This window comes from Pristiophorus japonicus, chromosome 2 (genome assembly GCF_044704955.1).
Source record: "Pristiophorus japonicus isolate sPriJap1 chromosome 2, sPriJap1.hap1, whole genome shotgun sequence".
In the NCBI taxonomy this organism is placed as follows: Eukaryota; Metazoa; Chordata; class Chondrichthyes; family Pristiophoridae; genus Pristiophorus; species Pristiophorus japonicus.
In genome coordinates, this window is record NC_091978.1 from 297,736,166 (window position 1) to 297,759,403 (window position 23,238).

A 23,238-nucleotide genomic window follows, 5' to 3' on the forward strand; every position below is an offset into this window, starting at 1 on the left:
ATTGTTCGCATGCCAGACATAAGACTCCAAAAGCAAGCGTTCTACTCGGTACTCCTTCACGACAAACGAGCCAAAGATGGGCAGAGGAAACGTTGCAAGGACACCCTCAAAGCCTCCCTGATAAAGTGCAACACCCCACTGACACCTGGGAGTCCCTGGCCAAAGACTGCCCTAAGTGGAGGAAGTGCATCCGGGAGGGCGCTGAGCACCTCGAGTCTCGTCGCCAAGAGCATGCAGAAATCAAGCGCAGGCAGCGGAAAGAGCGTGCGGCAAACCAGTTCCACCTGTGACAGGAACTGTGGCTCTCACATTGGACTGTTCAGCCACCTAAGGACTCATTTTTAGAGTGGAAGCAAGTCTTCCTCGATTCCGAGGGACTGCCTATGATGATGAGTAGTAATTATGTAGGTTTGGATGTTAGCTGTGGAAAATGGGTTGGAGGGGGTTGCTTTGTCCCCGTGACCTCATTTGCATTGAGTGGATCAGGCTGCTGGTTGGCCTTAAAGGGGACTGGCAAATTTGAGTCGGTAGCATCTAACAACCCATTTTGTTCCATTTATCACCCCAAAACAGGTGGAAACTTGTATGAAAATTCAGACTTTCCATGCTAGCTAAATAGTGTTAGCTCTTCAGTATTCAGTCATCTTCCGTTATATTTAAGGTAGAGCACTTTGGCCCTTAATCCAACCAATACTCCATTCTATTCTTAACAATTATATTAGATTCACAATTTTTCAGAAATTTCTCAAGATCGTATTTTCTCTGTTACTCTGACAGGGGTGGGGGTGTTAAATTGCAAAATTTGTAGAAACCCGGCCCCAACCTGCCGGGAACATGCCAGCTTCCGTTTCAACCACGGCGGGTTTCAGGGCATCCGAATAACCCACACTGTGGTTATAATATTCAAATGAGGTGCTGTTCCTGATATTTTGGCAAGAATTGGAATTTAATGCCTTCTGCATGACTTTCCCACGACTCGGCAAACCTGGCAGCTAAAGATTGGTGGGAGTAGCCGGGTCCAACAGGTAAGCACTTTTTACCGCATTCCTTTGTGGGCTAGGAAGAGCAGGAGTGCTCCTCCCAGCCCTTCAAGCAAATCTTCTGTCACGATTGGCTGACCACCCCAACTCCTCTCCAAACCAGATCTATCTGGTCCTTCCGATTACTGGTCTGAATTACCCTCCCCCCCGCAATCTCGCAATGTTTCCCATTCCATCCTTCCTCCTGATTGCTGATCCGACCAAACCTCCACAAAGCCCCCCAGTCACTCTTCCTCCCCATTGCTGTTCCAACCCCTTATTAACTTCCCACTCCCCTTCTACCCGATTTCCGGTCCAATTCCCCCCTGTCCCCCACAACCAACCCCGCGATATTTCCCAGTTACCCCCTCCCGTTTGGCGGTCTGACCCTCCCCCCACCCCACCAATCATGCAAATTCTCCCGGTCCATGCTTCCTTCGATTGCCGGTCTGAACCCCGGTCCTCACTAGCCCGCGATGTTTACCAGTCCCTCCTCCCTCCTGGTTGCCGGTCCTGCTGTCACCTACCCCCCCCCCCCACAACTCGCAATGTTTCCAGGTTGACGGGAAGGGAAGGGAAGGACCACGCAGGGATTTGAAACCAAGGATGAGAATGTCTAGCAATGTAAGTCAGCAAGCACAGGGATGATAGGTGAACAGGGAAGAGCAGGGAAGTTTATCCCTCAATCAACATAACACAAAAACAGATTTTCTGGTCATTATCACATTGCTGTTTGTGGGAACTTGCTTGTGCGCAAATTGGCTGCCGCATTTCCTACATTACAACAGTGACTACACCCCAAAATGACTTCATTGGCTGTAAAGTGCTTTGATATGTCCGGTGGTTATGAAAGGCGCTATATAATTCCAAGTCTCTTTTGTCCTGTTCCCTCCACACATGCTGCACAACATTCCTTGCCCAATGCCAGCCTTCTGTCAGTTCCACTCTGTAACCAATCATTAGATCTACATAATTGTCCCACAACTCTTCTGATGTTTTCATACTAATGAGATAAATTGTTGTGTATAGAAGAACTCCATGAGGCTGAGTACTGTGAGCTAAACTTAGTGTGACCTTAGGCTTCTTTATTACAACTCCAGAGGGCCTAAACAACATGGCAACCAACCTTTTATATATTGGCCTTGCCGTGTGTGCAGGTGACCATAAGGACTCCAACAGTGGCACCCTCTGATGGCAAGTATTACACAGTTACATACATAAGATCATTTCCCCCCCCTCCCCAAAGTCTTCGGTACAAGTTATTTACAAGTTGAGGCGATCCGGAGCCCTTCGCTCCCTGGTTAATTGTCCAAGTTCAAACCCTGGTGTGTGTGAGTTGGTTGGACCATTGCTGCACTGCACCGTGGCTGGTCTGACCGGACTGTCAGGAACGGTGGGTTCATCCTCGTGATTGACAGCGAGGTCGATTGCTGGTTGGGTGTGTGTTGATGCACGTCAGTCTTTTCGAAGATTCAGCCAACTTCTGTGTCATGTAGGCGGAGGTTAGGTCCAACTTGGTGAACGACTTCTCCCCGCTAACGTTGCGAACAGGTCATCCGCCTTGGGCAGCGGGTACTGGTCCTGTAGTGAGACTCGGTCAATCGTTACCTTGTAGTTTCCGCAGATTCTGACCGTGCCATCGCTTTGCTACACCGGAACAATTGGACTAGCCCACTCGTTGAACTCGATTGGCGATATGATTCCTTCACATTGGAGTCTGTCCAGTTCGATCTCGACTTTTTCCCTCATCATGTACGGAACCGTCCGAGCCTTGTGATGGATGGGCCGTGCATCGGCGTCTAGATGGATCTTTACTTTGCCGCCTGTGAAGTTGCCGATGCCTGGTTTGAATAGCGAGGGAAACTTGCTCAGCACTTGAGCACACGAGGCATCATCCACTGAAGATAGTGCTTTGATGTTGTTCCAATTCCATCGAATCTTTTCTAGCCAGCTTCTGCCGAACAGCGTTGGACCATTGCCTGGGACAATCCACAATGATAGGTCATGCACAGCTCCATCATACGATACCTTCACTGCCGCACTTCCAATGACTGGTATGAGCTCTTTGGTGTATATATGCAGCTTTGTATTCATCGGGCTCAGTTTGGGCCTTTGTGCTTTATTTCCCCACAGTTTCTTGAAAACCTTCTGGCTCATTATTGACTGATGCGCACCCGTGTCCAACTCCATGGATACTGGAACTTCATTTAATTTGACTTTCAGCATTATAGGAGGGCTCTTGGTGGTGAAGGCATGTACCCATACACTTCTTCGTCGGGTTGAGTTGCCTGTGCTGCATGATCCGCGCCGGATCGATCATCCTCTGCCACGTGGTGTGTCGCAGCACATTTGCACATTCGCTGGAGGTGCCCCATCATTGCCCATCACCTTTGCACACATAGTGCTTGAATCGACATTGATGGGCCCGATGATTACCCCCGCAGCACAAACACGGTGCTAATGGATTCACATTCACTCCCGATGACGGACTCTGAGTCATCACAGGTCTTGCAGCCGCAGATGTACAAGCCCTGCCATATGCAGTACGGCCTGCTCGCGACACCATTTTATACACAGTACTTGCCGGTGAGCTTCGATGTTGAGAAGATATCTGTTTGGTGTTATCGTCCGTGGCCATGCATGCCTGGGCGATCGCGATGGCCCTGCTCAGGTCTAGGGTCTCGGCAGTCAGCAGCTTTCGAAGAATGACCTCGTGGTTATGTCCAGCACAAAAAAGTCCCAACGCAGTTCCAAAATAGCAAGGTCCCGCGAGGTGTCTCAGGTCGGCGACATAATCCGCCATGTCCTGGCCCTCGGAGTGATGGTGCGTGTAAAACCGATACCTGGCCATGAGGATACTCTCCTTCGGCTTGAGGTGGTCCCGAACCAGCGTGCACAACTCTGTATATTCCTTCTCCTTTGGTTTTGTCGGTGCGAGCAGATTCTTGATGAGGCCGTATATTTTAGACCCACAGACGGTGAGGAGATCCGGCCTGCGCTTGGCCGCGTTAGTGTCTCCTTCCAGCTCATTGGCCACGAAGTACTGATCGAGACGCTCGACGAAGGCTTTCCAATCATCACCCTCTACAAATCTCTCTAATATAGCAATGGCAGCCATGGTTGTGTGAAAGTTCGTATTCTGTTAGTTGTCGCCTGTTGTTGTATATAGAAGAACTCCACGAGGCTGAGTACTGTGAACTAAACTTAGTGTGACCTTAGTCTTCTTTATTACAACTCCAGAGTGCCTAACAACATGGAAGCCAACCTTTTATACTGGCCCTACACGTAAGACTCCAACAGTCGCGCCCTCTGGTGGCAAGTATTACATAGTTACATACATAACACAAATGATGTAGGTTTTGCTTTGTATCTCTTCTGACTCTACAGCTGATCTTAGAAACGAAATTGTAGGGGAATCATAATGCAAATCTGTACTTACCATTTCATGACATCTAAGTACGGATTATTTTAATTTAAAATCTTGTTACTCCTAAATTAAACATCTTAAGGGCAATTATATTTAGGGGAAATTCATTTTGCATTTGTATACTCGTCTTATGTTTTCTGAAATACATCAATACTGTGGGTACCGCTGTATGTCACTGGTACAGTCCGATGTTGACTCCCAAAACAAGCACTCTACTCCGAGCTACGTCACGGCAGTTGAGCTCCAAGTGGGCAGAGAAAACACTTTAAGGACACCCTCAAAGCCTCCTTGAAAAAATGCAACATCCCCACCGACTCCCTGGCCCACGGCCACTGAAAGTGGAGGAGAAGCATCCGAGAAAGCGGCGAACACTTTGAGTCTCTTCGCCGGGTGCACGCGGAAGCAAGTTCAAACAGCAGAGGAGCGTACGACAAATTAAGCACCCTATCCACCCGTCCCTCCAACCATCGTCTGCCCCACCTGTGACAGCGACTGTAGATCCTGCATTGGTCTCATCAGTCACCTTAGAACTCATTTTAGTGTGGAAGCAAATCATTCTTGACACCGGGGGACTGCCTAAGAAGAAATTAGAAGAAGTCAGAATCTGTCACAGATGTTTATTGGGAGCGAAACACTCCTATTTTTGGAAACTTTCAGACTATTTAAGTATCGGAACAAATGGCTTATGCTTTCAAATTAATTTTGGGGCGCTTATTTTTATTAATAGTCTTCAATAATGATCTAAGTGTGGCACTCTCCTTTTGTTAAATGCAGTTAGTCACGGAATAAATGATACATGACAGTGACACAAACTATTTGTTAAGACCTAGTCCCAATAATTCTACAAAATAATAGTGAATTGAGTTTAAACAGAAAGTTGACCCTTACCTGCATATACACAAATGCAAAAGCATGCAAAAGGCTTTATTGTATAAGGAACCCTGCTGCTCGGTTCCCACAATATTTCCATTCCTAATTAATGATTGCTGCTACAGTTAAAAATCTATCATTTACTAAAATGCTTTAATATCTTCTTTTTTTTCTGCTAGGTAATAGCACAGCACCAGAATCTGCTAATTGCGAATCCACAGAACACTGTCAACTTTACATTGCTTAGCAATGATAATGCCTTCCTGAACTACTACCCAAATTACTTTACACAGAGGACTCTGACTGCAAGGTTTCAGATGAATAATACAAAACCTCCACATGTGCAGATGGTTCGCAAACCAGTGCTCACTGTAATGGGATTATTGGCATTATTAGGTAAGTAGAAAAAAATATCTTTAAGCTGTGTATTAAATCTCTGTTAACACAACTATATCTATTAATTCATGCAGCACATGTAAACATTTATAAATCAATACTTAAGGCTGCTGAAGTATCCATTTTTGAAAAGTAATTTCTGTAGTATTTACTAGCTTTTTCTGAATCTCAAGTAAAGCTTCGATTCTCAAGCATTTGGAACACCTCAGCTTTCTGATCACACCATGATTTCTGATATAGAATTCTATCATCTTCACACTGAAATCATACTTTATCTAGTGAGTAGCCAAGCCACAGTTAGGAAGAGTTCCAGGTTTGATTCCCAGAATGGGCTGAGTTACCTGATCTGAGTTGGGATCATGGTAGAGGTGCTACAGTTGACCTCAGTGCCTCAGCTTAGGAAGAAGCCAATCATGAAACCCTGATGGAGGTGTGTGAACGTGGAATGAGGACAAAATCGGGTTTGGCCCCTGCCATTGCATTGTTTACCAACTTACACTGTCAAGGCTCATACATAAATAGTGGCCATTTGAGTGAGGTACTGAAAGCACCAGGTGGCTTAGGAACCATATCGCGGTGATTGCCTTCAGGAAAAATGGAAGCTGAGAACAATGTTAGGAATGAAATTCGAGTTTACATTTGATAGTAATACTTAGCTGTTGAGATCAGAAGAGTACAAAACGTTTTCATTCATAATGCATGGGTATGGTCTGTGAAAAAGATGCTAAAATATTCATTGTATGCTATAATCTTTTTAAGATCACTGGTGACACAGATGCATATAACACAGTGAAAGCTTTATATGGATTTATTTCTGATTTTTGTAAACTTGTAATATTCTTTTTTTCAAATGGACCTTCCTCAGAATCGCAGACGGGTTCAGTGCGGCCGGGGTCGCTTGCGGGTCACGACCTCGTTGCTGCCTGCGCTGTGTAGAATGATTTTACGTTGATTGGGCTCGTTATGTCTGACCAGCATGTTTGCCGGCCAATTGAAGGAAGCAGGTCTGATGACGTCACTTGATGATGCATCATCAGCTAGTTTCCTTAAAGGGACCATGCGCAAATTAATTTTGACATTTGTGCTGTCGGTGTCCTACAGCATTGTGATGCTGCAAACACTGACAAGCACTGCACAGAGGTGCATGGCTGCACCCAGGCTCTCCCATGACTCCCTCCATATCTTCTTCTTAGGCAGTACCTCGGTGTCAAGGATGACTTGTTTCCACACTAAAATGAGTTTGAAGATGACTGAAGCCAGGTCCCAAACTTCATTTTAAAGGGTGGAAGATGCCTGTGCACACTAGCTACTACACGGACTTGACAGAGTAAGGTCTTGGTCCAATGGCAAGGGGATCTGGAGGGAGTCACAGCACGCAGAGAGGTCCTCTTCCCTTCCAATGGCTGGAAGAAACCTCCCCAGGAGACCAATGCAGCCTGGTTGCACATTGCAAGGAGAACACAAGCAGAATGTCATTAGGAGGATCAGGCTGCAGTGGTGCAAACCTTTCAATGGTCTCAGTAGATCTCGAAACATTACTGCAAAGACACACTCAACCTCATCCTGATGTGTCACTCATCACATCCCCATCAGTGTGCCTTCCCTACCTACTCCTGCACATCCTTACTCACATCAACTTACCTTGCACCTGCACCCATCCCTCTCTATCTGCATTATCACAACCCCATCTCACTACCCACCCCTCACACTCACCCTCATCCTGGTCCAATAATATCAACAAACAACACACAAGGGTAGGCACTTGTGTGTTTTAGCCAATGTTCATGTGAAGTTTCTGTAATGTGCTGTCAAACATTGGAATCTTTATTTTCAACACTTTGCGTTCTTGGACAGATTTGTGTACACCTTTGGAAGTGAGTTGTAGTGAATGGTGAGACATAACAGTGCCCTACAATGCTGATATGTATGAAAGGAATGGCTTGGGCGAATTATCCCTTTGTAGGGATAATTTATGGTGTTGGGTGGCAGCCAGGGTGTACAGCATTAAGGCCTCCTGGGCAGCAATGTCGGGTGCTGAAGCCCTCTGTCCTATGCAACATCAGTTGATTGTGGAGAAGGTTAGTGTTGTTGTTGGTGCTGCTGGTGTGCCTGGTGTTGGGGCTGATTATGGTGGGATTCTGAGGACCAAGATGAGACCGTTTCAGGGCACTAATGCTGATGTAATAGATGGCAGGTGAACTTGAGATGACAGAAGCAATCTGTCAATGGTGAGAGGTTGTTCTAATGAGATGACACTGGATACAAAGTTTGCTCCAAACCCGCAACCTGCATAAAGCTCAATCTGTCTTCCAAATGCAGCCAGCAACAGCTTCTGAGCTTGGAAAGTGAACAGCTGTGAGATGAGTGCTTTCTTAGCACATTTGCAGCTCTCAAGTAAAGAGTCGATTTCATGGTAATAGAACTCCCTGATGTGATCATGAGCAGCATGGGCCCCGTGGGCGACCTCATAAAATGGTATGGCGAGCTCAAAATACTGTTTAATGGGCTGTTAATAACCTAAATTGTCTTCCCCACTGCTGCGTGTCGGGTCTGTTCAGCCATGGCAGACCCGACATCTGTGAATGTAGCGTGGCGGTGGGATGACAGCGGGTTCTCGACTCGCTGTCAGAAATTTTTTTATCCCACTACTGACCCCCTGAAAAATTCCCCCCCCATAGAATCATATACGTTTATGGCACATAAGCAGCCCATTTGCCCTTTGTGTCTGCACTGGTCAAAAAAGACCTATCCAGCCTAATCCCACTTTCTATCTCTTGGAAGAAAATGAGGCTCTCTATCAGGAGTATTCGCTGAGCAAGAACCCAGCCATAGCCACCGCAATGCTGGGGTCCTTGAACTCGGCGAGACGTGAAAGGTGGAGGAGCCTTATGGAGAAGTCTAACTTCACTCACTTCAGCAGGAAAGCATGGGCCCTGCTCAACATGGCAAGGCAAACCCCGCCTATAAACACAGGATGACCATCAGAGTGGAAGTCATTGCATCCCACTTGATGCAAACAATGAATTTCGATGCCAGGTGAAGCGGCAGCTTTCGACAAATTTGATTGGGGCACCAAGATCGTCAACTATGTCTGGTTCATCCAAGGTGAATGGATCAAACGACAACCAAATCTGGAAAAGCCGCTGATCCAGATGATGTTTACCCAGAATTCTTAAAAGCACTGGGATCCATTCTTCTCTGAGGTACTGGTAACCAGTAAAATTCCACCTATTTGGAACGAGACTAAAATAATTGCCCTCCTGAAGCAGGGAAAGAATGCTTGTGAAGCCTCCAGCTACCGCCCAATCTCCTTACTTTGCACTTGTTATAAAGTGCTGGAGAGGCTATTACTCCACAGTCTAGCCCTTATCATTCCTAAGGAGTATACATAGAAACATAGAAAATAGGTGCAGGAGCAGGTCACTCGGCCCTTCGAGCCTGCACCACCATTCAATATGATTATGGCTGATCATGCAACTTCACTACCCCACTCCTGCCTTCTCTCCATACCCTCTGATCTCTTTAGCCGTAAGGGTCACATCTAACTCCCTTTTGAATATATCCAATGATTCGGATTCAACAACTTTCTGTGGAAGAGAAATCTATAGGTTCACAATTCTCTGGGTGAAAAAGTTTCTCCTCATCTCGGTCCTAGATGGCTTACCCCTTATCCTTAGACTGTGACCCCTGGATCTGGACTTCCCCGACATCGGAAACATTCTTCCTGCATCTAACCTGTCCAATCCTATCGGAATTTTATATGCTCCTATAAAATCCCCTCTCATTCTTCTAAATTCCAGTGAATATAAGCCTAGTCGATCCAGTCTTTCTTCATATGTCAGTCCTGCCATCCCGGGAATCAGTCTAGTGAACCTTCCCTCAATAGCAAGAACTGTCCTTCCTCAGATTAGGAGACCAAAACTGTACACAATATTCCAGGTGAGGCCTCACCAAGGCCCTGTACAACTGCAGTAAGACCTCCCTGCTCCTGTACTCAAATCCTCTCGCTATGAAGGCCAACATGCCATTTGCTTTATTAACTGCCTGCTCTACCTGCATGCCTACTTTCAATGACTGATGTACCATGACACCCAGGTCTCGTTGCACCTCCCCTTTTACTAATCTGTCACCATTCAGATAATCTGCCTTCCTGTTTTTGCCACCAAAGTGGATAACCTCACACTTATCCACATTATACTGCATCTGCCATGCATTTGCCCACTCAGCTAACCTGGCCAAGTCACCCTGCAGCCTCTTAGCATTCTCCTCACAGCTCACACTGCCACCCAGCTTAGTGTCATCCGCAAGCTTCAAGAGCGGACGCAACTGCTGCGACCAAGTAGTAACTTTACGAACGTATATCAAAGCAGTCTTCTAGCGCCAGCTCAAGACTGCTGTAGCACTCGTGGACTTATCAACGACATATGACACATGGACTGCTTTTCAAGCTCTCCACCATTTTACCCTGGAAAACAACGATCCATCTTCTCAACTCCATGCTTAGCAACCGATGCGGTCGTGTGTACTCTGGCACCCAGAAGAGCAGATAGAGGACATTGAACAAAGGACTGCCACAGGGTTCTGTCCTGGCAGCCATGTTATTACATAGAAACATAGAAAATAGGTGCAGGAGTAGGCTATTCGGCCCTTTGAGCCTGCACCGCTATTCAATAAGATCATGGCTGATCATTCCCTCAGTACCCCTTTCCTGCTTTCTCTCCATACCCCTTGATCCCCTTAGCCGTAAGGGCCATATCTAACTCCCTCTTGAATATATCCAATGAACTGGCATCAACAACCCTCTGCGGCAGGGAATTCCACAGGTTAACAAATCTCTGAGTGAAGAAGTTTCTCCTCATCTCAGTCCTAAATGGCCTACCCCTTATCCTAAGACTATGTCCCCTGGTTCTGGACTTCCCCAACATCGGGAACATTCTTCCCACATCTAACCTGTCCAGTCCCGTCAGAATCTTACACGTTTCTATGCGATCCCCTCTCATACTTCTAAACTCCAGTGAATAAAGGCTCAGTTGATCCAGTTTCTCCTCATATGACAGCCCAGCCATCCCTGGAATCAGTCTGGTGAACCTTCGCTGCACTCCCTCAATAGCAAGAATGTCCTTCCTCAGATTAGGAGACCAAAACTCAACACAATATTCCAGGTGAGGCCTCACTAAGGCCCTATACAACTGCAGTAAGACCTCCCTGCTCCTATACTCAAATCCCCTAGCTATGAAGGCCAACATGCCATTTGCCTTCTTCACCACCTGCTGTACCTGCATGCCAACTTTCAATGACTGATGAACCATGACACCCAGGTCTCGTTGCACCTCCCCTTTTCCGAATCTTCCGCCATCCAGATAATATTCTGCCTTCGTGTTTTTGCCCCCAAATGGATAACCTCACATTTATCCACATTATACTGCATCTGCCATGCATTTGCCCACTCATCTAACCTGTCCAAGTCACCCTGCAGCCTCTTAGCGTCCTCCTCACAGCTCACACTGCCACCCAGTTTAGTGTCATCCGCAAACTTGGAGATGTTACACTCAATTCCTTCATCTAAATCGTTAATGTATATTGTAAAGAGCTGCTGAGGTCCCAGCACTGAGCCCTGCGGCACCCCACTAGTCACTGCCTGCCATTCTGAAAAGGACGCGTTTATCCCGACTCTCTGTTTCCTGTCTGCCAACCAGTTCTCTATCCACGTCAGTATATTACCCCCAATACCATGTGCTTTGATTTTGCACACCTATCTCTTGTGCCGGACCTTGTCAAAAGCCTTTTGAAAGTCCAAATACACCACATCCACTGGTTCTCCCTTGTCCACTCTGCTAGTTACATCCTCAAAAAAATTCCAGAAGATTCGTCAAGCATGATTTCCCCTTCATAAGTCCATGCTGACTTGGTCCGATCCTGTCACTGCTTTCCAAATGTGCTGCTTTTTCATCCTTAATGATTGATTCCAACATTTTCCCCACTACTGATGTCAGGCTAACCGGTCTATAATTACCCGTTTTCTCTCTCCCTCCTTTTTTAAAAAGTGGTGTTACATTAGCTACCCTCCCGTCCATAGGAACTGATCCAGAGTCGATAGACTGTTGGAAAATGATCAACGTTTACAATAGTGACCTGCTCGAAACAGAATCCCGCAAGTTTGAATCCGCTGATGACATTGCCTTGGCCACACAAAACTTGAATCTATCCATCGCCGAGGCGATCCTGATCAGTGATTTACAGAGGATGGAGGCCTACTTCCGCCGATGGCAACTCCGGCCAAACCTGCAAAAGACCGTCACCTTGACATTCCACCTCAACACCCATCAAGCAAACCAAGCTTTGAAAGTCTCTTTTTGCAGCGCAGAGTTAAACCATGCAAAAAAAACCTCCTATTTCGGAGTCGCACTTGATTGCACCCTGTCATATAGACAACATCTCGAGAACCTTGGGAAGAAACTAAAGAGTAGGGTCAACTTGATCCATAAACTCACCGGATCCACATGGGGAGCAGATGCTCAAACCCTCCGTATGACAGCACTCACCTTGGTGTACTCTACAGAGGAACACTGCTCTCCAGCATGGCTATCAAGTCTGCATGTCTAATCCATGGATGTCCAGCTGAATTCTACTATGAGAATTATCACTGGTACGCTTTTATCGACACCAACATCGCACACCACACCTACACCGCAAATATACAGTCTCCAAAGAATATAACCGCTACCCCAGCAAAGACATGCTGATCCAGGCCGACTTGGAACAACCTACCACCAACCCGACTCAAATCTAGAAGGCCATTTTGGTCTGTCGCCGAAGCCCTTCAGCGATCTCCTCTCAGCCTTGATGACCAATGGCGAAATGCTTGGAAGAACTGCGACATGCAGAATGGATTCCTTATGGAGGACCCCACAGTACAACCTGAAGGATCAAACATTATTCGCAAACCATGGACAACAATCAACCATCTCAGATGCTGCCACCTTCTCCATAGATAGTAGATTAAAGCATCCCCATCATGAGACTGTAGAGCTCCTGATTAGACCCTGGAACATCATTGAACACTGCTGTTATATATGTGGACTTGTATTTACTCTGTACAGCCACCAGAGGGCTCATTCCCCGGAGTCCCAAGGGATCCCATAATCCCTTGGGAGCACAGGTATTTAAGAAGGCTTCACAGGTTAGAGAGGCACTCTAGAGACCTGCAATAAAAGACTACGGTCACACTTTACTTTGAGCTCACTGTATTCAGTCTGACTCTTTCTCCATACACAACAACTGGTGACGAGATACAGATAGCGAACCCAAAGATGCAGAGAACAATGGGCATCCTGGAGAAATTTTCGGAGGGAAATGATTGGGAAACTTTTGTGGAGCGACTCGACCAATACTTCGTGGTCAACGAGCTAGATGAAGAAGAGAGCACTGCCAAATGTAGAACGATCTCCTCACAATCTGTGGGGCACCAACGTATGGCCTCATGAAGAATCTGCTCACTCCAGCGAAACACACGGCGAAATCGTACAACGATTTATGCACACTGGTCTGAGAGCATTTGAACCCGAAGGAAAGCGTTCTGATGGCGAGGTACCGGTTCTACATCTACAACAGGTCTGAAGGCCAGGAAGTGGCGAGTTATGTCGCCGAGCTGAGACACCTTGCAGGATATTGCGAATTTGAAGGAGATTTGGAGCACATGCTCAGAGACTTTTTCATACTTGGCATTGGCCACGAAACCATACTTCGCAAGCTTTTGACTGTAGAGACCCCGACCTTGAGTAAGGCCATAACGATAGCGTTCATTGCCACCAGTGACAATACGAAGCAAATCTCTCAGCACACAAGTGCTGCTACAAGTACTGTGAGCAAGGTGATGTTGTTTTCGAATCATAACGTACAGGGCAGGTCAAACATACCTGCAGCTACACGTCCGCAGATGTCTCAGAGTCCACCATCAAGGGTGATGAATGCAAGGCCATTAACACCTTGTTGGCGCTGCGGGGGTGATCATCGTTTCCATTCATGCCGATTCAAAGGATACGTTTACAAGAGCTGTGGAACAATGGGACACCTCCAACGAGTATGCAGGCGAGCTGCTAAGCCTGTTAAACCTGCAAACCAACATGTTGCAGAGGAGGACAGATCCATGGAGGATCACTACGAACCAGAGCCTCAGATAGAGGAGGCAGAGGTACATGGGGTGCACACATTCACCGTGAATTGTCCCCCGATCATGCTGAATGTTGAACTAAATGGAGTCCCAGTGTCAATAGAGCTAGATACGGGCGCAAGCCAGTCTACCATGGGCAAAAAGACTTTCGAAAGGTTGTGGTGCAACAAGACCTCAAGGCCAGTCTTAACTCCAGCTCGCACGAGATTAGGAACTTACACGAAAGAACTGATTCTTGTAATCAGCAGTGCTACCGTAAAGGTCTCCTACGATGGAGCGGTGCACAAGCTACCACTCTGGGTGGTACCGGGCGATGGTCCCACGCTGCTCGACAGGAGCTGGCTGGGAAAGATACGCTGGAACTGGGATGATGTCCGAGTGCTATCGCCCGCTGACGACACTTCGTGTGCCCGGGTCTTAAACAAATTTCCTTCGCTGTTCGAACCAGGCATCGGGAAATTCCAAGGAGCAAAAGTGCAGATCCACCTAATTCCGAGAGCGCGACACATCCATCACAAGGCGAGAGCAGTACCGTACATGATGAAAGAAAGGGTAGCGATCGAGCTAGACCGGTTGCAACGAGAGGGCATCATTTCACCGATCGAGTTCAGCGAGTGGGCCAGTCCTATTGTCCCAGACCTCAAGGGAGACGGCACTGTCAGAATCTGTGGCAAAGTAACCATCAATCGTTTCTCCCTGCAGGACCAATACCCACTACCAAAAACCGACGACCTCTTTGCAACGCTGGCAGGAGGAAAGACGTTCTTGAAGCTGGATCTGACTTCAGCCTACATGACGCAGGACCTGGAGGAATCATCGAAGGCCCTCACCTGCATCAACATACACAAAGGTCTTTTTGTTTATAACAGATGTCCATTTGGAATCCGATCAGCGATGGCGATATTCCAGAGAAACATGGAAAGTTTACTGAAGTCAGTCCCGCACACCGTGGCTTTCCAGGATGACATCTTGGTCACAGGTCGGAACACAATCGAGCACCTCCAGAACCTGGAGGAGGTTCTTAGACGATTCAACTGCGTGGAGCTCAGGTTAAAACGCTCGAATTGCGTTTTCCTGGCGCCTGAAGTGGAGTTCCTGGGAAGGAGGATTGCGGCGGATAGCATCAGGCCCACCAATGCGAAGACGGAGACAATCGATAACGTACCAAGGCCACAAAATGTGACGGAGCTGCAGTCGTTTCTGGGACTCTTGAACTACTTTGGTAACTTCTTACCAGGTCTCAGCACCCTGCTACATGTCTTACTACGAAAAGGGGACGAATGGATTTGGGGCAAAAGCCAAGAAAATGCCTTTGTAAAAGCGAGAAAATTGTTATGCTCAAACAAATTGATTGTGTTGTATGATCTATGTAAGCATTTGGTACTAGCATGTGATGCGTCATCATATGGCGTTGGGTGTGTATTGCAACAAGCTAATGATTTCGGGAAACTGCAACCGGTTGCTTATGCATCTAGGAGTCTGTCTAAGGTCGAGAGAGGCTACAGCATGATTGAAAAAGAAGCGTTAGCGTGTGTCTATGAGGTAAAGAAAATACATCAATACCTGTTTGGGCTAAAATTCGAATTGGAAACTGACCATAAGCCACTTATATCCCTGTTTTCCAAGAGCAAAGGGATAAATACCAACGCATCGGCCCGCATCCAGAGATGGGCGCTCATGTTGTCCGCATACAACTACGCCATCCGCCACAGGCCAGGCACAGAAAAATGCGCCGATGCTCTCAGTCTGCTGCCATTGCCCACCACGGGGATGGAAATGGCGCAGCTCGTAGAATGGTTATGGAAGCATTTGAGAGTGCCCGGCAGATCAAAACCTGGACAAACCAGGACCCCTTATTATCTCTAGTCTAAAGCTGTGTGCTTCACGGAAGCTGGTCCAGTGTCCCAGTGGAAATGCAGGAAGAAATAAAGCGGTTCCAGCGGCACAAAGATGAAATGTCTATACAGGCAGACTGCCTTCTGTGGGGCAATCGAGTAGTGGTCCCCAAGAAGGGCAGAGACACCTTCATCAATGACCTCCACAGTACCCACCCAGGCATCGTAATGATGAAAGCGATAGCCAGATCCCACGTGTGGTGGCCTGGTATCGATGCGGACTTAGAGTCCTGCGTTCACAGATGTAATATGTGCTCGCAGTTAAGCAATGTACCCAAGGAGGCGCCGCTAAGTTTATGGTCTTGGCCCTCCAAACCGTAGTCTAGGGTACACGTCGACTATGCAGGCCTGTTCTTGGGTGAAATGTTCCTTGTGGTTGTAGAAGCAAGTGAATTGATATGAGACAATATCGGCGAGCACGTCCGCTGCCACCACCTCTGTTTGCCACACACGGTTTACCTGATGTCCTGGTGAGCGACAACGGGCCATGTTTTACCAGTGCTGAGTTCAAAGAATTCATGACCCGTAACGGGATCAAACATGTCACATCTGCCCCGTTTAAACCAGCGTCCAGTGGTCAGGCAGAGAGAGCAGTGCAAACCATCAAGCAAGGCTTGAAGAGGGTAACTGAAGGCTCACTGCAGACTCGCCTATCCAGAGTCCTGCTCAGCTACCGCACGAGACCACACTCACTCACTGGGATCCCACCTGCTGAACTGCTCATGAAAAGAACACTTAAGACAAGGCTCTCGTTAGTTCACCCTGATCTACATGAACAGATAGTGAGCAGGCGGCTTCAACAAAGTGCCTACCATGATAGCGCAAATGTGTCACGCAAGATTGAAGTCAATGATCCTGTATTTGTATTAAATTATGGACAAGGTCCCAAGTGGCTTCCCAGCACTGTCGTGGCCAATGATGGGAGCAGGGTGTTTCAGGGCAAACTTTCAAATGGACTCCTTCACCGGAAACACTTGGACCAAATCAAACTCAGATTCACGGACTACCCTGACCAACCCACCTTGGATCCTACCTTTTTTGATCCCCCAACACACACACCAGAGGCAACCGACACCACGGTTGACCACGAAGCAGAACCTATCATCCACAGCAGCCCTGCAGGGTCCAACACACCAGGCAGCCCAGCAAGGCCAGCTACACAGTAGCCCAGCGAGGGCCCAACAAATGATTCAACAACACCAGCTTTCACACCGAGACGATCAACCAGGGCAAGAAGGGCCCTAGATCGACTCACATTGTTAATAGTTACAGTGGGGACAAGGTTGTTATTTATGTGGATTTGTATTTACTCTGTACAGCCACCAGAGGGCTCATTCCCCGGAGTCCCAAGGGATCCTATAATCCCTTGGGAGCACAGGTATTTAAGAAGGCTTCACAGGTTGGAGAGGCATTCTAGAGACCTGCAATAAAAAGACTTAAGGTCACACTTTACTTTGAGCTCACAGTGTTCAGTCTGACTCTTTCTCCATACACAACAACTGCCCTCAAAGGAAATTTGCAGGCAGCTTGCTGCACGCTGTTAGCTTTTGGTCTGAATATCCAACTTAGATATTGACATTTGATTTGCTTTGCTACTACTATACGAAAGAAGAAACTCTTGGTGGTAGACGTTCGCCTTCATTTCCGACGGTTTTCTCGGCAGTACAGCTGTTTTTTGATGAGAAACCGCCCGGCGAAAGTTTCTTTTAAGACTTCCTCCCACATTTCGAAAAGACTGCAGGGCAGATGCGTGCACTGCCGAGAAGACTTCCAGGATCTAAGTTTGGGTTCAACAGGAGCCCATACACACTGCCGAGGAAACCGCCCACAAGAAGCTACCTGAAACAGGGTGGTAGGTGAGTACCTTGCAAAGAAAAGTAAGTTAATGGTTTTTATTATTATTTTTTTAATTCTAAAACGGCGATTACCTTAAAAACTGTCCTCAGAATGTTTTATAACTTTTCTTTTTAAATGAAAAAATATTGTTTGACTTTTTCCCCCCTCCCTAGGCCCAACCGCAGCCTCGGACTAAATTTTAAATACTTACCGTCCATTCCGGTAAGAACTGCCGTTTTTGCTAGTTTCAGCTTTAACCGCCGAGAATCTTGGTGCAATATCCATTTTCTCGCCAGGAGGCATTTCTTAAAGAGGGGTCAACAACTAGAGGGCATAGATTTACAGTAATTGGGAGAAGGTTTAGAAGAGATATGAGGGGAAATTTCTTCACCCAGATGGTGGTGGGGATCTGGAACGTACTGCCTGAAAGGGTGATAGAGGCAGAAACTCTCATCACATTTAAAAAATACTTGGATGTGTACTTAAAGTGCCGGACCAAGAGCTGGAAAATGGGATTATCTGGATAGCTCTTGGTTGGCCGTCGTGGAAACGGGCTGAAATGGTCTCCTTCCGTGCTGTAAATTTCTATGTTTCTATCTCCCTATCAAGCCTGCTCCGCCATTCAATAAGATCATGGCTGATCTGATCATGGACTCAGCTCCACTTCCCTGCCCATTCCCCATTGTCTGTCTCCTTATGTTGCCTATGGTCTTCTCTTTCTGCATACTCAGAATTTTAAAGAGTAGCTCTCCTCCTCTGGCTTTATGTCTGATTAACATAAAAATATAAGAATTAGGAGCAGGAGTAGGCCATAAGGCCCCTCGAGCCGCCTCCACCATTCAATAAGATCATGGCTGATCTGATCATGGACTCAGCTCCACTTCCCTGCCTGCTCCCCATTGTTATGTTCAGAATAAATCCACAGGACTGTATTGCAAACTCAAACTATTGTGACCTTGGTCTCTTTATTCAGACTCCAGAGGGGAGAAGCAGCATGGCGGATCACCTGCTTGCCCCAGGGTGCACAGGTGACCCTTAGGTCTCCCACAAGTGTGCCCCCTAGTGACAAGTCTTACATTTTGGTGAGGTTACATACATACATAACATCACTCCCCGCCCCCCCCCCCCCCCCCCAAAGTCTTATGTACAAGTTATTTGCAAGTTGAGGCGATCTGGCGCCCCGCGTCCCTGGGTCGATCGCCTGGGTTGAAGTCCTGATGTGGTGAGTTCATCCTCGTGATTGACGGAGAGGTCGATTGTGTTAGTGGTCGCTCGAGGCCAGGTCCTTTTACAGTGGTTCCTGGTTATCTGTAGTTCGCAATTTGGTCGTGTCCAAATGCTTTACTCGTTAGCCCAGTACATGGTTTCACAATCAAATGCTCCGTTTTCATCACATACACTCCATTCCCCCCCTTGGCTAATGCGGTGCTAGCAGCCCAACTGAAGCCCTGAACATGGTCTACAGCACTTAGTCTGATGTCGCATGGAGGGGCCGTGCGATCATGGTGCATTCTCTGCTGATGGCATATGGAAGGCTCGGTTCTGAGTAATTCTGTCTGGTGACTGCGTAGCACCCAGAATAGCCGGGTCTGTAAGGAGTCTACCATGACACGCGTGGTGCTTGGTTTAGTGATTTGGGCTGCCTGCTCCAGACTATTGTCACTGACCCTGAGGTCTAGCAAGCCCAGGATGGCCGCGATGGCCTTGAGACTTTCGGTAGTTGTGGGAGGCCTAGTGGTCCCCGTGGATCCTGGGCCGTAGTATGGGAGCCCTGGACCACCGACTGTGTGTAGCCGCCCTGCCTTACTTTGCAATGTTGGGATGGGCCTTTTGTCTTTGCGACGGATAGGTTGCAGCATCCCGTCTAGCAGTTCATCCTTTGGAGGCGGTAATGTGGATCCTGGCTGGTCCAGGTCCTAAACTGGGGGGCCGTTACGGTTGGCCTCTCGCTTTCTAGCACTTTCACGACCGTGAGTGGGTCTGCAGGCCATTTCCACCCCAGTGGTGGGCAACGGTAGCCAACTGAGAGCATTCGAACTGTTCTCAGTGCTTGGCCCGTGGCGGATCATGTTACAGTGCACAGACAGTGTTAGACATTCTCGAAACAACGCATCGATAATGGTGCCTTTGCTCTCCTAAACTTGTGGGATGAGCAGCTTGTCTGACTCGAGCACATATTGGGACACTCTTTGGTGCGTCTCTTTAGTCCCATGAATACAGGCTGCTGCCTTGGTTAACTTATTGGATACATGTTCAATCGTTTGGGGCTCATCCACTTTTGCTTGCAGCATAACACTCCCGACCCCGTGCGGTAACACATCACTTGCTACGAATACTTTTTTAGATACGTATACAACTGGTTGGGGTTCGCCCGCTGCTTTGGCTTGCTAGACAACACACCCGACCCCATGTGATAACACATCACTTATTACAAGTACTTTGTCAGATACATATATGACTGATTGGTTTTTGCCTGCTACTTTCTCTTGTTGTAGAAACATAGAAACATAGAAAATAGGTGCAGGAGTAGGCCATTCGGCCCTTCGAGCCTGCACCTCCATTCAATGAGTTCATGGCTGAACATGCAACTTCAGTACCCCATTCCTGCTTTCTTGCCATACCCCTTGATCCCACTAGTAGTAAGGACTACATCTAACTCCTTTTTGAATATATTTAGTGAATTGGCCTCAACAACTTTCTGTGGTAGAGAATGCCACAGGTTCACCACTCTCTGGGTGAAGAAGTTTCTCCTCATCTCGGTCCTAAATGGCTTACCCCTTATCCTTAGACTGTAACCCCTGGTTCTGAACTTCCCCAACATTGGGAACATTTTTCCTGCATCTAACCTGTCTAAACCCTCAGAATTTTAAACGTTTCTATGAGATCCCCTCTTATTCTTCTGAACTCCAATAAATACAAGCCCAGTTGATCCAGTCTTTCTTGATATGTCAGTCCCGCCATCCCGGGAATCAGTTTGGTGAACCTTCGCTGCACTCCATCAATAGCATGAATATCCTTCCTCAAGTTAGGAGACCAAAACTGTACACAATACTCCAGGTGTGGCCTCACCAAGGCCTTGTACAACTGTAGTAAAACCTCCCTGCCCCGTACTCAAATCCCCTCGCTATGAAGGCCAACATGCCATTTGCCTTCTTAACCGCTTGCTGTACCTGCATGCCAACCTTCAAAGACTGATGTACCATGACACCCAGGTCTCGTTGCACCTCCCCTTTTCCTAATCTGTCACCATTCAGATAATAGTCTGTCTCTCTGTTTTTACCACCAAAGTGGATAACCTCACATTTATTCACATTATACTTCATCTGCCATGCATTTGCCCACTCACCTAACCTATCCAAGTCACTCTGCAGCCTCAGAGCAGCCTCCTCGCAGCTCACACTGCCACCCAACTTAGTGTCATCCGCAAATTTGGAGATACTACATTTAATCCCCTCGTCTAAATCATTAATGTACAATGTAAAATTCCAGAAGATTTGTCAAGCATGATTTCCCTTTCACAAATCCATGCTGACTTGGACCTATCATGTCACCTCTTTCCAAATGCGCTGCTATGACATCCTTAATAATTGATTCCATCATTTTACCCACTACCGATGTCCCTCCGACCCCATATCATTGGCTGCGAAAGACCGCTCACGTGGGTTACATGGTGCAAACTACTTATTGGAACATAGTAGGTTACTGGTCTTCTCAGCAGTCGCCCCTTTACCTATGCCCCAAACCCAGTCTTCTTCCTTGCTGGGTGACACATTCCTCTGTTCTGTTGCAGCGACCTCCTGTGGTCTGGACGCTCTCTCGTCCCGTGGTCTGGACACTCTCTTGACCCATGGTCTGGACGCACTCGCAACCCGTGGTCTGGATGCAATCTCGTTCTGTGGTCTGGACGCACTCTCGTCCGTGTCCGTGACGCCGACTGCCGCGATCTTCCTCCCCAGGGATTTGGCCTCTGGCGTCGGGGAGACGCATTCGGATCGTTTCAGCCGGTGTCCCACTCTGCATGGTCAACCTGGAGCCTCTTCCATCGTCGCGCAGAGGTTGTCGGCTTTGGATGGTGGGTACCGCGCCTGTACCACTGCTCGATTGAACTTTACCTCCTCGTAGTCGTGATGAGCGGCCTGTGCCTTGGGGATCTGCAAATAGATCTGCACTTTGATGCCTGGTTCAGCTGAAGGTGGGGTTTTGCTCAGCGTATAAGAAGGGAAGACGTCGTTTGCCGGAGAAGGTGCGCAAAGATCTTCCCAGTTCCATCGAATCTTCCACATCCACCTCCTGCCAAGCAGCGTTGGCCCATCACCTGAAACAATCCACAGTGGTAAATCATGCACTGCTCCCTCATGGGATACTCTTATGTCCGCACTACCAATAACTGGTATCAGTTCCTTGGTATAGGTGTGCAACTTTGCCTGAATCGGGATCGGCTTGGGTCGCTGTGCCCCACAGCCTCTCGAATGCCTTCTGGCTCATAACTGATTGACTCACTTCCGTGTCTAGTTCCATGGAGACTGGAGTGCCCTTAAGTTCAACTTTTAACATTATCGGAGGGCTTTTGGTGGTGAAGATGTGTATCCCATATACTTCCTCTTCAACCTCAGTTTGAGTTGCCTCTCCTCCTCGCTGGATCAGTCGTCCTCTCCTGACTCTGCCACGTGGTGAGTCAGAGATCATTTGCACATTCTCTGGAGGTGCTCCATTGTTCCACAGCCCTTGCACACGTAGGGCTTGAATCGACATTGACGTGCTCTGTGGCCGCTCCCGCAGCGCCAACATGGTGCTAATGGATATGCATTCATGCCCCACGGTGGACTCTGAGTCACTCTAGGTCTAGGTCTGGCCTCTGCAATCGTGTGGGCCCTGCCCTGTACTGTTCTGTCTGCTGAAAACATTATTTTATGCACAGTACTTGCCGGTGAGCTTCGATTCTGTTTCGTGTTATTACTCGTGGATATGAAGGCTTGGGCTGTCGTGATGACCTTGCTCAGATCTAGGGATTTGGCAGACAGCAGTTTGCGAAGAATGACCTCCTGGCCAATTCCAAACACGAAAAAGTCCCGCAACATTTCCCCCAAGGATCCTGAAAATTCGCACTGTCTCGCAAGCGTCTTAGGTCGGCGACAAAACTCGCCACGTTCTGGCCCTCGGAGCGATGGTGCGTGTAAAAGCGATACCTGGCCATTAAGATGCTTTCCTTTGGCTTGAGGTGTTCCCTAACCAGCGTACACAGCTCTGTGTAAGACTTGTCTGTTGGTTTGACCGGTGCCAGCAGATTTTTGGGGAGGCCATATATCAAAGACCCACATACGGTGAGGAGAATCACCCTGCACTTGATCACCATCTCAGCTTTGTCCAATTCGTTGGCCACGAAGGTCAGGTCAAGGTGCTCAATGAAGGCTTCCCAATCATCACCCTCAACAAATCTCTCAAGAATACCAACGGCAGCCATTACCACATGAAAGTTCGTGATCTATTACTCGTCGCTAATTTGTTATGTTCAGAATAACTCCACAATTCTTTATTGTAAGCTGTTGTGACCTTGGTCTCTTTATTCAGACTCCAGAGGGGAGAAGCAGCATGGTGCTTTTATACCTTTTATACCTGTTTGTCCCA

At 47.6% G+C, this 23,238-nt stretch overlaps 1 protein-coding gene across 3 annotated transcripts in view; it reads left to right on the top strand.

The window, feature by feature from the left end:
• Positions 1 to 23,238, top strand: part of idua (alpha-L-iduronidase) — a 538,596-nt gene that overhangs the window by 412,733 nt on the left and 102,625 nt on the right. For all 3 annotated transcript variants that reach the window (XM_070871632.1, XM_070871633.1, XM_070871634.1), the window contains one exon: positions 5,496 to 5,712. In XM_070871632.1, the coding sequence (XP_070727733.1) occupies positions 5,496 to 5,712 (217 nt within the window). The remainder of the gene's footprint in view (positions 1 to 5,495; positions 5,713 to 23,238) is intronic.